The sequence below is a fragment of the Rhinolophus sinicus genome, chromosome 4 (assembly GCF_057876585.1).
Source record: "Rhinolophus sinicus isolate RSI-liver-muscle chromosome 4, RSI-T2T, whole genome shotgun sequence".
In the NCBI taxonomy this organism is placed as follows: Eukaryota; Metazoa; Chordata; class Mammalia; order Chiroptera; family Rhinolophidae; genus Rhinolophus; species Rhinolophus sinicus.
The window spans coordinates 95340363-95355122 of NC_142504.1; the positions used below are offsets into that span (position 1 = coordinate 95340363).

A 14760-nucleotide genomic window follows, 5' to 3' on the forward strand; every position below is an offset into this window, starting at 1 on the left:
GATTCTTTGTCGTGCTTCACTTTTGTCCACCCTGCCCTTTGATTGCCTCCCTCTCCCAGCAGGGCAAATTGCAGCTGATGTAGTAGGAACAATGGGATCAGGCAGTGTCCAGATGGAAGCACTGGGAACCAGGCACGCTTAACAGCATTACTTTCAGCTGGTCTGCCCTGGGTGTAAGTGAGCAGGCCCCACCTTTCAACTGCCAGAGTGAAATCCACCCTCCTGACAGTCACGTGGCTGTCCTCAAAGACAGAGCTAATTAGAAACTGAAACAATTAACCGGAGATGGGGGAAGACTAACTGTAAAACTTGCCCTGAAGGGGAGTTACCTTGCAAGTGCCTTTAGTCTTCAAGTCTTTGGGAAATACTTTTTTTGTTGTTCAACACCTACTGCATTTGAGTGCTCCAATTTGATTATGAGCCATTATCAAACAGCTGATTGTCGGTTTATTGTCTTGTGTGTAGCCATATATTTTGTCATGGTAATAGGCACCTCAAACGTGATTTTGTTTATTCATTCAACAAACCTTTCTTGGGAACTTTCTAGGTGGTTTGCTTTTCAGTAGGTACTGGGAATAAGAAGATAAATGACAGAGTCTCTGACCTCAAAGTACTTCCAGTCTAGGAGAGAGAGACAGAAAAGTACACAAGTAAATGGCACGTAGCAGTATAAGGATTGTGACAGATGTGTTTGTGGGAGACAATTGCACTTGCAGAAGGAATGGCATAAGAAATTAGGATGGAGGGGGTGGTTATGTTTGCAGACAATATGTTGCAATATACAGGTCATTAATCTCACTGTCGACAAAATGAAATACCCATAGTAAAATGTATGTTCCTTTATTTAGTCAATAAACGTTTTTCGAGTGCCTACTATTTGCTGGGCACTATGGTCGGTACCTCTGTGATGGTGTGTGTATAGGATAGAAAGGGAGACAGGCATTAATTCAGTTAGTCCACAAATCGAATGTAAAATTAAAACTATCATAAGTACAACAAAGATGAGATCCGTGGTTTCATTCTAAAAATCTTATAATAGGAGTATTTCTATAAGGGAAAGGGCCTCTTAGGATTCAGCTGAGATTAGAACATAAAGAAAGAGTTAATAAAGGACTCTCCTAGGTGCCAAGAATAAGAAGATGGAGCAACAGAGAAAAACTGGTGGGAATTGGTGACCAAGATTCCAGCTTCACCACGAAGCCCGCCTGTGAACTTCACTGTCAGGGTCTAGAAAAACAGAGGAGGGTTGGTGGCAGGGGGTAGAGGAAAGAGGGTGACTATAGGTCCTGTTTTACCCAGGTCCAAAACAATAACTTACACCTTTTGTTCCACTATAATTTTTAATAAGTGCCACTACTGACTCTCAAAAATGTTCTAGTAACAGTAATCAACTATATTGTCACCCTAAGGAGCTGGGAGACTTTGTCTTCAAGCCCTCTTGTAGACCTGTCACCCTGTGAGTAGACACGTAGTACCCACTACAATCCAAAGCACAAATGACAGATTTACAAAGACCTGATTCATAATAGATAAGGAAGTGGCATTTCACATTTTATGCTGTGAATAAGATTGCTTTTTTTTTTTTTTTCCAAAAAACAAAATGGGATAGCAGCCTGTGTCCACAGCAGTAATACCTAGTAAACAATGTCAAGTTGCAGGATTAGTTCTCTAGAGGTTGATGATGTGGTGGTGTGTTTACACTTTACTGCATGATGAAGAAAAAGTTAGATTTTTTTTTTCTTAATTTTCTCCTGGGCACTTATCAGCATAGCTTGGGGAGACTCTGTCATGACACTTAAAATACATAGTCCAGTATTGGAAATTCATAAAATTCATAAAATTCAAAAAATCCAGGATTTCATAAAATCAGGGAGGCAGAAAATAAGCCTAAGGATTCTAGCAACCGGGATGAAGGAAACTCTGGTTGCTTTACCACATTGAATTTTACCTGTAATGCTTCCTGTCATCTGTGCTTTGACGCCTAACAGGGACCATAAGAAGTATTTTCTAACAAAACGTCAGTCCTATAGCGTCAATGGCAAATAGAGATAGATAGATAGATAGATAGATAGATAGATAGATAGATAGATAGATAGATAGATAGAGACAGATACATATTACAGGTTAACACTTCCTAAATGCACTAAGCCAATCATCATATACTTCTCAGTGGGGATGGTATCCAAAGATTTCTTCAGTTTACTAATATTTTCCGTTCTTTTACAAATCTTAGGGCCATGCATGCTTTAAATTGACGACTCTGTGTGTAACACAGGACTTATAATAAGCTGTGAGGAATGCTTTGTAACTGGTAGCATGGCTTAAAATTTACCTGGAACAGTGCAAGCATCTCTGTATTAAAAATAGTGTTAATATCTCAAAATGATGTATTCACTATCCATTCCCTTTGTGATTTTATAGACGCTGCTTATGCTTGGCCTCTAGCACAGGTTCTGCCTTTCCTAAGGAAGGTGCCAGAGTCTGAAGACATTCATACAGAATCAATGTAGGGGAAAACACCGCTGACAAGTTCAGAGGAGTGATCTTGAATGATAATGATTTTTTTCCTGTACATTCATCCATGAGACTCAAGGTTCCTTTGGAGAATATCCAAGAGTATTCTCAAGAGAGCAGCCAGTGCCTCATGTGGGCTTAAGGATGCCTCAGAGGGCTCATTCCCAATGGCAGCACAGTTCCGAGAGTCAGCAAATATTTGAAGGCTCTTCCATGTTTCTTTCCTTCTTCCATTTCCTCTCCATGCCTTTGACTGGCCCACTTTTCCCGACGCAGTCTTCCTGCTTCCCCCTGAATTCCTAAACTTGTGCTGCCTTTTCTTGTTGCAGTGGTTCCTAAGGCGCTACTTGGTTGAGCACAGAGATATTGGACTCCAGGATCAGGTGCAAACAGGAAGTGCCATAGGAGGAAGCAAGGGAAAGATGCGTGTCTGAGGAGAAGCCTGGACAGAAATAAGAGTGGCTGGAGTTGTGCAAAAGAACGCAGGGAGTCAGGAAGTTCCGATTCTCTCCTGGACTCTGCCACCTTGGCAGGACACTATTACCTATTCAAGTTTTGGCTTCTTCATTTGTAATATACAGGCATTGAACTAAGTCACCTTTAGGGCCCTCTCTAAACAAGTCTTACTCTGAGATTGCATTTAACCGAGATAGGTTAAAGTTCATGTGATTTGAAGGAAGGAGGGGGGAAGACAGTGATGAAAGCATCGTTATGAATGTTCAAAATCAGTGCATCATTTTTACTACTGCAGTTGAGAAACCCTCCGTAAAGCATCCTGGAATTAAAGGTGGCGGTTTCCAACTTTTCAATCATTAAGCCTTTTGACATTAAATTTTAAATAGTTCCCGTATGCTCATCTTTGTCTCTCTCTCTCTCTCTCTTTCTCTCTCTCTCTCTTTTTCTCCTTCTCCACTCTGCCCACACTTAGGCTTACGAGCGGCCCCAGAAACACTCAGCTCTCCTTTATGACCCAGGCCTCCCACAGGACTTCACCGGTGACACCTTAAAACCAAAGCACCAGCAAAAAAGCAGCAGCCAGAACCACATGGACTGGTCCACCAACTCTGACAGCGGACCTGCCACTCAGAATTGCTTCATCAGTCCAGAATCTGGCCGAGAAACTGCAAGCACCAGCAAGATCCCAGCTCTTGAGCCCGTGGCTTCCTTTGCAAAGGCCCAGGGTAAGAAAGGCAGTGCAGGGAGCACATGGAGTCAATTGTCCAACAGTAGCAAAGATATGCTCTTGGGAAATGTGGCCCCCTCCCCAAGCAGCCACAGCTCACCAGCCCCACCCAGCAGCTCCGCCGAGTGCGGTGGGCTCCAGCCTTTGGTGGATCAAGATGGAGGCAGTGCAAAGGAGCCCCCAGAGCCACCTACTGTCAGCAGCAAGAAAAAGTCCAGTAAAAAAGATATGCTAAGTCAAACCATACCAAACCCAGACTTGGACTGGGTCAAGAGTGCCCAGAAAGCATTTGACAACACAGAAGGGAAAAGAGAAGGCTACTCGGCAGATCACGCCCAAGAGGCATCACCAGCCAGACAGAATGTGAGTTCCGTCAGTAATCTTGAAAATGACTCAAGTCATGTCCGGATTACTATCCCTATCAAGGCACCCTGTCTAGATCCAACCAGCCATAAAAGGAAAAAGAGACAGTCTATCAAAGCCGTAGTAGAAAAGATCATGCCGGAAAAAGCTCTGGCTTCTGGAATCACAATGAGCAGTGAAGTAGTTAACAGGATACTTTCCAGCACTGAGGGAAATAAGAAAGATCCCCGTGTCCCTAAGCTGGGTAAAATGACAGAGAACGAGTCCCCCTCAGTCGGCCTTGAAACCGGTGGCAATGCCGAGAAAATTGTCTCAGGAGGTGTGTCTAAGCAGCGGAAGCCACCCATGGTCATGACACCTCCAACATGCACAGATCATTCTCCATCAAGAAAGGTGCCAGAAATCCAACATCCAAAATTTGCTGCGAAACGGAGGTGGACATGCAGCAAACCAAAACCCACCAGCATGCTTCGGGAGGCAGTCATGGCCTCCTCCGATAAACTGATGGTGGAACCACCATCGGCTTATCCCATCACCCCATCCAGCCCTCTGTACACCAACACAGACAGTCTTACTGTGATCACACCAGTCAAAAAGAAGCGGGGACGACCAAAGAAGCAGCCTTTGCTCACGGTTGAGACGATTCACGAGGGGACTTCCACCAGCCCAGTCAGTCCCATCAGCAGGGAGTTTCCTGGCACCAAGAAAAGGAAGAGACGACGCAGTTTAGCTAAGTTGGCCCAACTAGTGCCAGGGGAGGACAAACCCATGAGCGAGATGAAATTTCATAAAAAAGTTGGAAAGCTTGGCGTGTTGGATAAGAAGACCATCAAAACTATCAATAAGATGAAAACACTCAAGAGGAAAAATATCTTGAACCAGATCTTGTCCTGCTCCAGCAACATTGCTCTGAAGGCTAAAGCTCCTCCCGAGACCAGCCCGGGGGCAGCCTCAATTGAGAGCAAACTGGGCAAGCAGATTAATGTCAGCAAGAGGGGAACCATCTACATTGGCAAGAAGAGGGGCAGGAAGCCAAGAGCAGAGCTGCCACCCCCATCCGAAGAACCCAAAACAGCCATCAAGCACCCAAGGCCTGTTTCTAGCCAGCCGGATGTTCCAGCCGTGCCTTCCAACTTTCAGTCACTTGTGGCGTCTTCACCAGCAGCTATGCACCCACTGTCAACACAGTTAGGTGGGTCAAATGGCAACCTGAGCCCCGCCAGCACCGAAACCAATTTTTCAGAGTTGAAAACTATGCCAAATCTCCAGCCCATCAGTGCTCTTCCAACCAAAACCCAAAAGGGAATCCATAGTGGAACCTGGAAGCTGTCTCCACCCAGGCTGATGGCCAACTCACCTTCACACCTTTGCGAGATTGGCTCACTCAAGGAAATAACCCTGTCCCCTGTGAGCGAGTCGCACAGTGAGGAGACGATCCCGAGCGACAGTGGCATTGGGACAGACAACAACAGCACGTCTGACCAAGCAGAAAAGAGTTCAGAATCCCGACGGAGGTACTCTTTCGATTTCTGCTCCCTGGACAACCCGGAGGCCATTCCGTCTGACACCAGCACAAAGAACCGGCATGGCCACCGGCAGAAGCATCTCATCGTGGACAACTTCTTGGCCCACGAAAGCCTCAAGAAGCCAAAGCACAAGAGGAAACGGAAGAGCCTGCAAAAGCGTGATGATCTCCAGTTCCTGGCAGACCTGGAGGAGCTCGTCACCAAGTTCCAGCTGTTCAGGATCACCCACCGCAGTTACACCTTTTACCACGAGAACCCGTATCCCAGCATTTTTCGGATTAATTTTGATCACTATTACCCGGTGCCATATATCCAGTATGACCCGTTGCTCTATCTTCGTAGGACTTCAGACTTGAAGTCAAAGAAGAAGCGTGGTAGGCCTGCAAAAACCAATGACACCATGACAAAGGTGCCTTTTTTACAAGGGTTCAGCTACCCTATCCCCAGTGGAAGTTACTATGCACCCTATGGAATGCCTTACACATCAATGCCTATGATGAACCTTGGTTATTACAGTCAGTACCCAGCTCCCTTGTACCTGTCGCACACGCTCGGAGCAGCTTCCCCGTTCATGAGGCCAACGGTGCCCCCACCTCAGTTCCACACAAGCTCCCACATGAAGATGTCCGGTACAGCGAAGCATAAAGCAAAGCATGGAGTACACCTGCAGGGACCTGTGGGCATGGGCCTCGGTGACATGCAGCCATCCCTGAATCCTCCCAAGGTGGGCAGTGCCAGTCTGTCCAGTGGTCGGCTCCACAAGAGGAAACACAAACACAAGCATAAGCACAAGGAAGACCGGATCCTGGGGACCCACGACAACCTGAGTGGTCTCTTTGCAGGCAAAGCCACAGGCTTCTCCAGCCACCTCCTGAGTGAGCGGCTAAGTAGTGCAGACAAAGAGCTCCCGTTGTTGAGTGAGAAGAGCAAGCATAAGGAGAAGCAAAAGCACCCGCACAGTGAAGCCAGCCACAAAGCGTCGAAGAACAGCTTTGAGATGGACACCCTGTCTACACTGTCACTTTCTGATGCCCAGCATTGGACGCAGGCCAAGGACAAAGGTGACTTGAGCAGCGAGCCTGCCGATTCATGCACAAAAAGGTATCCTGGCAGTGGCGGGGATGGTGGCAGCACAAGACCAGAGAGCCTGGATGTGTTCAGTGAAATGAACTCTTCAAACGACAAGTGGGACAGTGACGTGAGTGGGAGTAAAAGGAGGAGCTACGAAGGCTTTGGGACGTACAGGGAAAAGGACATCCAAGCCTTCAAGATGAACCGCAAGGAGCGAAATCCTTACGACCCCTCCATATCTCCAGGTAAGACCATGGTTTTCCTCAGACTTGAATGATCTTGTTTGTTACCTGCGGTGGTTTGTTAGCACTCTAGAAGTCGGCCATGTCTGGCACATTGCGTTCACTGGTTTGCAGAGAGGTCGGAGGCACACGAACGTCCTTGCCTGTTTGAGGCCACTGCACGTTTTGTACATTGTTCTCTTGGTATTTACTGTCTTTCTCTTGGCGCATTGCCTGTGAACTGTGGGCCCAGGGGCAGCCCCAGGAGCTACCTAGACTACAACCAGACCCACTACTTTTATGCTTTTATTGACGGTGCTCTCGTCAGGTCCTCCTCTGATCAGATACAGGTACAGTTTGCTATTTGGATAAAGCCTCCAAAACTCCCTGGGAATACCATCAAAATCCCAAGAATGTCCAAGCTGGACGTGAATGAATATCTAGTTCATCTGAGATGCTTTCTCGAGCAGTCAGACATCCTAGATTGAGAATTGTATAGCCGAGGCATGGAAAGATGATGACCCATGAATCCTGAAGTCTACCTGCTAAGGGCGCCACAGCCCCGGGCCATATTGTCTTCTCTTTGTTTTTGGGCATTTGATAAGCTGCCCTGGGCAGGCCCCCAAAGTGAACACCTGACTGTCATTTCCCTGCACAAAGGCAGGGAGCCTGGCTGAAAAGTGTTGCAAGCCTCCTGCCCCCAAGGGGACCTTACCGCTGTGTCACTTGGCGTGTCCACTGGGAATGGAATTTGCCCACTAATCGCTACACTGAAGTATTGGCTCTTACAGAAAGAGCTCATTCCTTTTCAGTTGCTGGCAGAATTTCCTTGCCAACCTGCCCTCCCATACAAACTTTCCTTCATACTTCTTCACATCATATGGATGATAAGACTCCCGTAGAACAGAGCAGTAATTTACTAGGAAAAGAATAGAAACTCCTTCCCTAGGAGTTGCAAAAGCTCAAAGGATTTCTCATGTGCCACCTGCCCCCACATAGTACAAACCCCCCTGCCAAAGGCTGGTTTTTAAAGGACAAATCATGCCCATTTAAAGTTTGGGTGTAGTGTGTCACCTCTGTTTATGATGTGTACCTCGTGCTTGTCCTTTCCCTTCCCAGGGAGTCTATAATTAGAGAAGGTGAGGGCAGACTATTCATGAGAAATTAGAGACATTTTCTAGGCTGGCAGAATTCAGGAAGAAATATAATTATGAGTGAGAAGGCACTTAAAGATTCCCCCAAATTGCCACTAGCTTGTGAGTTGCTGTAGCAGTAGATGTTCTCCTTGGTTAATAAAGAGACCAATTAGCAGTCATGTCCCCTGCGTTTGCTCAAGATGATAAATGGCCCACACTTTGTGTCTGCCCAGGGTGGATGTGCTCATCTGGGTTTCCCATTTCTCATCATCAGACTTTGTTGAAGGTGCTTGGTAATTTTTTTGTGTGTGCAAAGCCCAAGTTAAGCCTACCTGGACAGGAGTTCCTAGATTAAACTTTTGCATGAGCGATACTATTGCTTTCTCTTTCAGCATGATGAAATTGATTCATAGGACCAAAACTAGCCATGGACAGAGAATGCTCTTTATTACTATTATTATTATTATTATTTTTATTAATTACTACTATTATTGTTGTTGTTGTTTTGGCATTGTTTACCTAGAAAATTATGGTGATGCATTATTGCTCACTGAAATCCAGTTTTCTGAGTTATTTGGGCCACTGCTTTGTGCCTATCTGTTTTATATGATTTTATTTTTTCCTCAACATTTTAATGAATCGTTAATTATTGGTCGCTTTTGTCTATATGAGTTATGCCTGTTGTCCCTGCATACCTTGTTGAATATCTTACTGGAACACACCAGATTCCCTATCTTTCCTCTCCCTTTCAACCTGAACCTCCCCTTGTCTATTTCCCAAATACCCTCTCTGGACCCCTAAAGCATTAGGAGAAAATGTCTTTAGTAGCAGGTGGAGCCCAATGTCAGAGTTTGTCAAGATTTCCTGAAGAGCGTTCACCTTAATGTAATACACTCCAGAGAGTGCCAAGTCCCATTGAAAGTGAGAGGCAACAGGTGGAATGAGGCTGAGGTTACTGGAGGCCATCAGGTGTCTGTTTGGCGAGATGATACTGAGGGTCATGGCTGGAAATCAGCACTTCCCGCCGCTTCTCTCCCTCAACCTTTTCTTCACCATTCTGGATTCATTTCTGTGGCATCTAATGTCCTACTTCACGTGAGCTAGTTTTCTCTAACGTACATATGGCAGAAATAAAGATGACATCCTTTTAGCCTGTTGAGGACAAGATTTAGGAGCTGAATCACAAGAGGACTTTGAGCGCTCCCTGAGATTAGAGCTAATGAAAGGCCCCATAGAAATGTAAGTCATTACCATGATGGAGACAGGAAATTGAGACCCCAGTTAGCTGTAGCAGCAGTCGCACTCTCTATTTTTTCTTTCCTGCTTGGAAAATCATTCTTTCTCCATCCCCCTGCCCCAGCAGATGGATGCTTTGCCTTGTTAGCCCCCTTACAACACACCTAGAGCTTAGAAGACACACAGACTCCTTACTTGGTTTCTGTATTTTACTCTCAGCTTTTTTGATTTTGGAAGGCAGTACCTCTTTTGACCTATTTTCTAAATGCATACCATCTGCTAAATCTCCATTTATAAAAATGCTTGCCAGGGACCAAATAATGGATAGATAGTGGGAAGGTGCAATCCACAGACTCTCAGAGTGGGAAGAAGCCTTATCAGCCCTCATTTGCGCCTCTTTCCTACCAGGCATCACACGCTGACAGGCAGCAGATTCCCAGAAGAGCAAACCTGTCCAAGGTTGACAATACATAGTCAGAATGTGCTCTCAAAGCCAAGTTCTCATAAGGCAGTGAAGAGGTCTCTAGCGTGAGTGATGTTTTTCCCAATCAGACCACTTGGAAACGACTTTTGCATGCTTTGACCTCAGATCATGCCAGGAACTTCAGACATCTTGACCACTGCTGTCCAGGCTCCCAACAGATGTTAGAGAAGCAGTGAGAAGAGGAAATTTCCATCTTAGTTCAATGCCGTTATTCCTCAAGGTAGCCATCCAGAGTCCCCAAATGTCAAGTACTTTCTTCATGATGAATGGATGCTGAGAACTAATTCTTAGCTCACCTCTCAGATAACAGAATCCTGCCTTGAAGGTAGCTGGATTCCCTTGAGCCTGGCTGACTCCACTTGTCTGTGTGGCTTTTCTCTTGCCCTTTGCCAGCTCCACTTATCAGTACCGTGGGGCATTTGGGGAGGCAGTCTCTGCTGTCACTCACTGGCAGGAAGTGGATGCCCAAGCCAAAAATAATATAGAAACCTCCTCCAAGCAGTCATCCAGATGAGGGAATTAACCACATGGATGAAATGCCATGAAAACTATACAAAAGAAACATGTGTGAGGAAAGTTTTCTAAAAATAGAACAGAAGGAATAAGAGGACTCATGGGAGGAAAAAGTTAAAACCAGGAAAAAAGAAAGGGTGAAAAATGGAAAGCTAATGACGTGTAGACTGTTTAACCTTAATCCAAATGGAATTCTGGGTCATCCTGTGGGAGGAAATGGAAGATTAATTCGCCAATAGCTGCTGTGTGGTTTATCAGGATTAAGAGTACCTGCCCCGTCTTGTCTCCTGCACGAACCAGCTGGAAGACCTCATCTTTTTTGACTCTCCGTGTTCCCAAGGGAGACTATGACAATAAAGGTTCTAGCCAGACCGGAGAGTCTAAGATTCTTAAAGTCTCTAATTTACATAAAGGAATTTGAATATGAACACATACACATACGAACACACACACGCGCCCAGATTGGGCATAAGGGAGAAGCCCAAGTTATTCGCCAGGTTGGCCAATTACTTACCTGTTCAATGAAGTTTCAAAGCTCATCCCTCTGGTCCGTGTATTAATCCGTGTGACTCACCCCATTTATCTTTGGCTCCAGACACTTCACTTAGCCATTTGCTCTCACCTTTGCAAAAGGTGAAGCTCCTCATACCTGACTCCCACCAACAAATTAGCTTGCTCCTTGTGTGGGTTGAAACGAGTCATCATCTTAGAAAAGAACAGATTAGAGCACTGATATGGCCCACAGCCGGGGAGCAAATAGAACAATCTTGCATTTATATTGACACTCAGAAGTAAAAGAATCTTAATTGTGTGGTATAAACACCTTATTCTGCTGATGACCACACTGCGGCTTAAGAAGGACAAGTGATTCGTTCGATGTTCAGTGATACATAGCTAATTGGTAGAAGAGCTCGGAGCTTAGCATCTGGGAAAGGAAAAAGAAAAGAGAGAGACACAGTAACAGAAAAAAGAAACCAGAAAGGTGAGTCATGGGAGAGATGTTAAGCTATATGTTTTCTTTTGCTGTGAGCTATTGTAAAAGGTAAGCATCTCTTTGACAATAATTTGGTTTCCAGGCTATCTCTGGGGATCCATGTTTGGGACTGGAAACAGTCTTTGTGGGCTCTGAGGGAAGTCATTTTTTTTTCCCTTTCCTGTCTTAACAATTGCACATACTTATTTTATCGAGCCTCCCAAGATTCCTCCTAAGGTTTCCTTTTGGAAACCAGGAATTAATCACATTAAATGTTGTGACCCATAACATTCTAGCAATGGAAGAAAAAAGGAAAAAAAAAAAAACAACTTAGACTCACAGCATCTCTTTTGCTACATAGAAATAAGAAATCCAGCCATTCTGCTTTTGGAGCATGAAGTCCCCAGGCCATTTATCTTCTCACAGTTGGCAAACGTTCTCCTGTCCTGTTGGAAGTTTTTATTTATACCTCTGTGGCTTTGGAGAATTATGCAGATTCAAGTGTGGGTGCAGAGAAGTCACAATTTCAGCAGACTTGGCTTTGATACAACATGGAGCCTTTCTTGGCTCGAGAAATCAGGAAAGCATGCCTTCCAAAGGCTGCCTGTCACTGGGCAGAGATAAGGGCAGCGTTTGGAAGGACCCTCCAGAAAACCATCTCTTCACTCTACAAATGAACAAGTGATGCGGCTGAATACTTGTTAGGATTATTGCCTAGGCTTGTGCCCCGATAGCACGTAATGCAAATTGGCTGCATGCAAGGGGAAGTGAAAAGGACAAGAGAAAATTTTAAAAGAATTTATGTAACGTCTAGTGTATGCAGGGCTTGGTGCAGTCCTGGGGGTGGAATTCAAGATGAGTAACTCAATGCTTTTTCCCCTCAAAAGGTTACAATCCAGAGGCTCTCCTCTATAATCTAGGGGAGGAAATGAGATGTAACTGATAGTATAAGGCAGACTATAACACCCACCAAAAAAATCGTAGAGAAAGTGCTCAGGCTATCCAAATGAAGGTGAAGCCACCTCCATGTTTTCAGTGGGAGTGGAGAGGTGGGGCCAGGAAATGCTTCTTTATAGTAGTTACCATTCAAGATGGGTCCTGAAGGATGGAAGAAGCTTTTGGAGGGCAGAGATGATGACGTTGGTGCTGGCAGGGGGTGGGGGGCAAACACAACATAGAAAGGAAGCCGTGTAGACAAAGGTATTTAGGTGGAAATACCCAAGAAGTGTTTGGAAAATAGTGTTTAGTTCTTTTGAGGTTGGGATCTGCAGTTGAGGGATCATAACATATAAAATTAGAAAAGAATGTTGCGCTCATGATTTAGAGGGTTTCCCCCCACGTTCAGGCTTGTGCTCAATTAAGTAGGCAGTGGGAAGCCGTTTTTGAAACTGGCATAAATCATGAAACAACCAAATTATATTTTACCAGTTTTCCCTGACCACTCCTTTCCCCTAGTCTGGGTTGTGCAAACTTACCCCATCTTTGCATTCTTCATATGATATTGTAATTATCCATTTCTTGTTTGAATTGTACCCACTACCCTATGCTCCCTCCCCCACCCCACCCCCTAGATTACAAGCATCATGAAGTCATCATTCTCTACTCAGGTTCTCCAGCAAAAAAATAATAGTAAGGAGTCATTCTTGAGTCATCTCTTTCTCTCTCTAACAAAGCCAAAGACGATGATTCCAGTATGCTTGGCAACTGGGAAAATGGTGGCACGTGAACAGAATGATAGAAATCAAAGAGAGAATCTGGTTGGTGTGTGAGGAGATACATTGTAAAGACAGCAAGTTGGCAACTCTGTACAGAGCTTAGAGCTAGAGATTTGTCAAAGGACCCGGTGGCCCACCTTAAAGAGAGAGGCAGAAAGGGGGTTGGGGATGATGCAGAGAAGGAATGACAGAAATGTTAGAGGAGAACCAAGGAGTCAAGGAAAAATGAATTTAAGAAGAATGGGGTGTACAGTCGGACCAGAAGGTTCAGAGAGTTCATGGGAGATGAGAATATGTCTGAACACCTTGGTAATTCTGAAGACAACGGAAAAGTTAAAGCTGTATTTAGTGCCTCATGTTATTAAGGCCTGGTGAGCTGTATGTGAAATCCAGATGGCAAAGAGTTAATGAATAAGTGGATAATGAGGAAAGGGGGCTGTAGGTGCAGAAAGCAAAACTTCCTTGTGGTTCTAGCAGTGTTCCAGTTTCTAAAGAGACTTTGTTTCCGTAATCAGCCCTTGATAGGAAGTGACACACTCATTCTCAGCAGGTCTTCAGTCTAAGATCCCCCAATTCTGAGCGCGTAAGAACAATGCCAGAATTCTGCCTCCACATGAAGGTCACGTCTAGAAAAGGTAAAGGTTCCAGTATTTAAAAAGAGGGGAGAGATTCCAGGCCAGCTTCTCCTTTCCTGCCCCACAGACACGTGGGCACTTAGTTTTGGATCCTGGTAATGACTATGTAAACACTTTTAGAAATTCCTCTCTGTGGTAGCATGGGTGTTGGCTGAACTACTGTGAGTATTTGGAGGAACAGCCCAGGTTATCACAAGTTCTGGTAAATGGGTTTTTATTGAATGTTTACTAGGTGCAAAATAATATAGACTAAAAGCCAACTGTTGGTCTTCCAGAGGTCTTTACTGTTTTGTGGAATAAAATGTATATGCCGGTTCATGAAGAGCTCACATTGTCAAAAATGACTGGGAGCTCGTTAGTTACTTAACATATAATACAGTGCGGGGAACCTCTAGAGAGACTAGAAAAAAAGGCAGAGTTAAGGAAGGGCTCCTGACCTCAAGTTCCTTATACTACACTAAAAAAAAAGACTAAGTTAACATAACTGGAGGGATCCAGGATCAGTAAAGATAATAGTTCAAAAGGCAAAATCCTGGAACTGAACCTTGGAGAGTAGATGCGTAGTGAGTGAGTGTGGTAGGAGATGGATGAAGACGTGCAAGTGGGCATATGTGGGGGGACCGGAAAGCACCTGGCTAGACGAAGGTAGCAGTTGAGTGGGCATGGCTTTTTAAGAGGCATAGCCGCCATGCAGGGCATGTGACAGTGCACCCCGGAGGAAGGGAGGACCCACTGACGCTAACGGAGCCTGGGCGTACAGGGCATTGAGCCTGGTATTAGGTGCTGGGTGACAGGATGACATACCAGAAAACATGCCTGTCCTCAAAGAGCTTGTAAAGCTATCAGGAGACAAGCGATAGATATATACACATATACAGAGCAATTAGAATAATGAGAGTCTACATACTTAATCACTGGAAACAAAAACCCATTCTACAGGGAAAAAAGACTCATAAAATAACTTCCAGTGTAATAAATTGCATGTTGTAAAAGCAGGTTGGTATTGGTGTTTGCCCAATTACACAAAGATTCAGAACAAGTTGCATGAGCAGGAGGCATTAAGAAGGAAAGATTAAAGGTAGAGCACGCAAACCCCAAGAGCTGCCTCTGCTGTGGTTTTGCACTCTCCAGTGAAGGAACTGGGACTCGGGTAAGGACACGGGGCTCCCCTTGCTGATGGACCATCTGAG

The 14760-nt window shown here is 45.0% G+C and overlaps 1 protein-coding gene across 2 annotated transcripts in view; it reads left to right on the forward strand.

Moving 5' to 3' along the window:
• The window catches only part of SETBP1 (SET binding protein 1), a 346918-nt gene that overhangs the window by 247080 nt on the left and 85078 nt on the right, over nt 1-14760 (forward strand). For both annotated transcript variants that reach the window (XM_074340043.2, XM_019739686.3), the window contains exon 4: nt 3443-6902. In XM_074340043.2, coding sequence (XP_074196144.2) covers nt 3443-6902 — 3460 coding nt within the window. The remainder of the gene's footprint in view (nt 1-3442; nt 6903-14760) is intronic.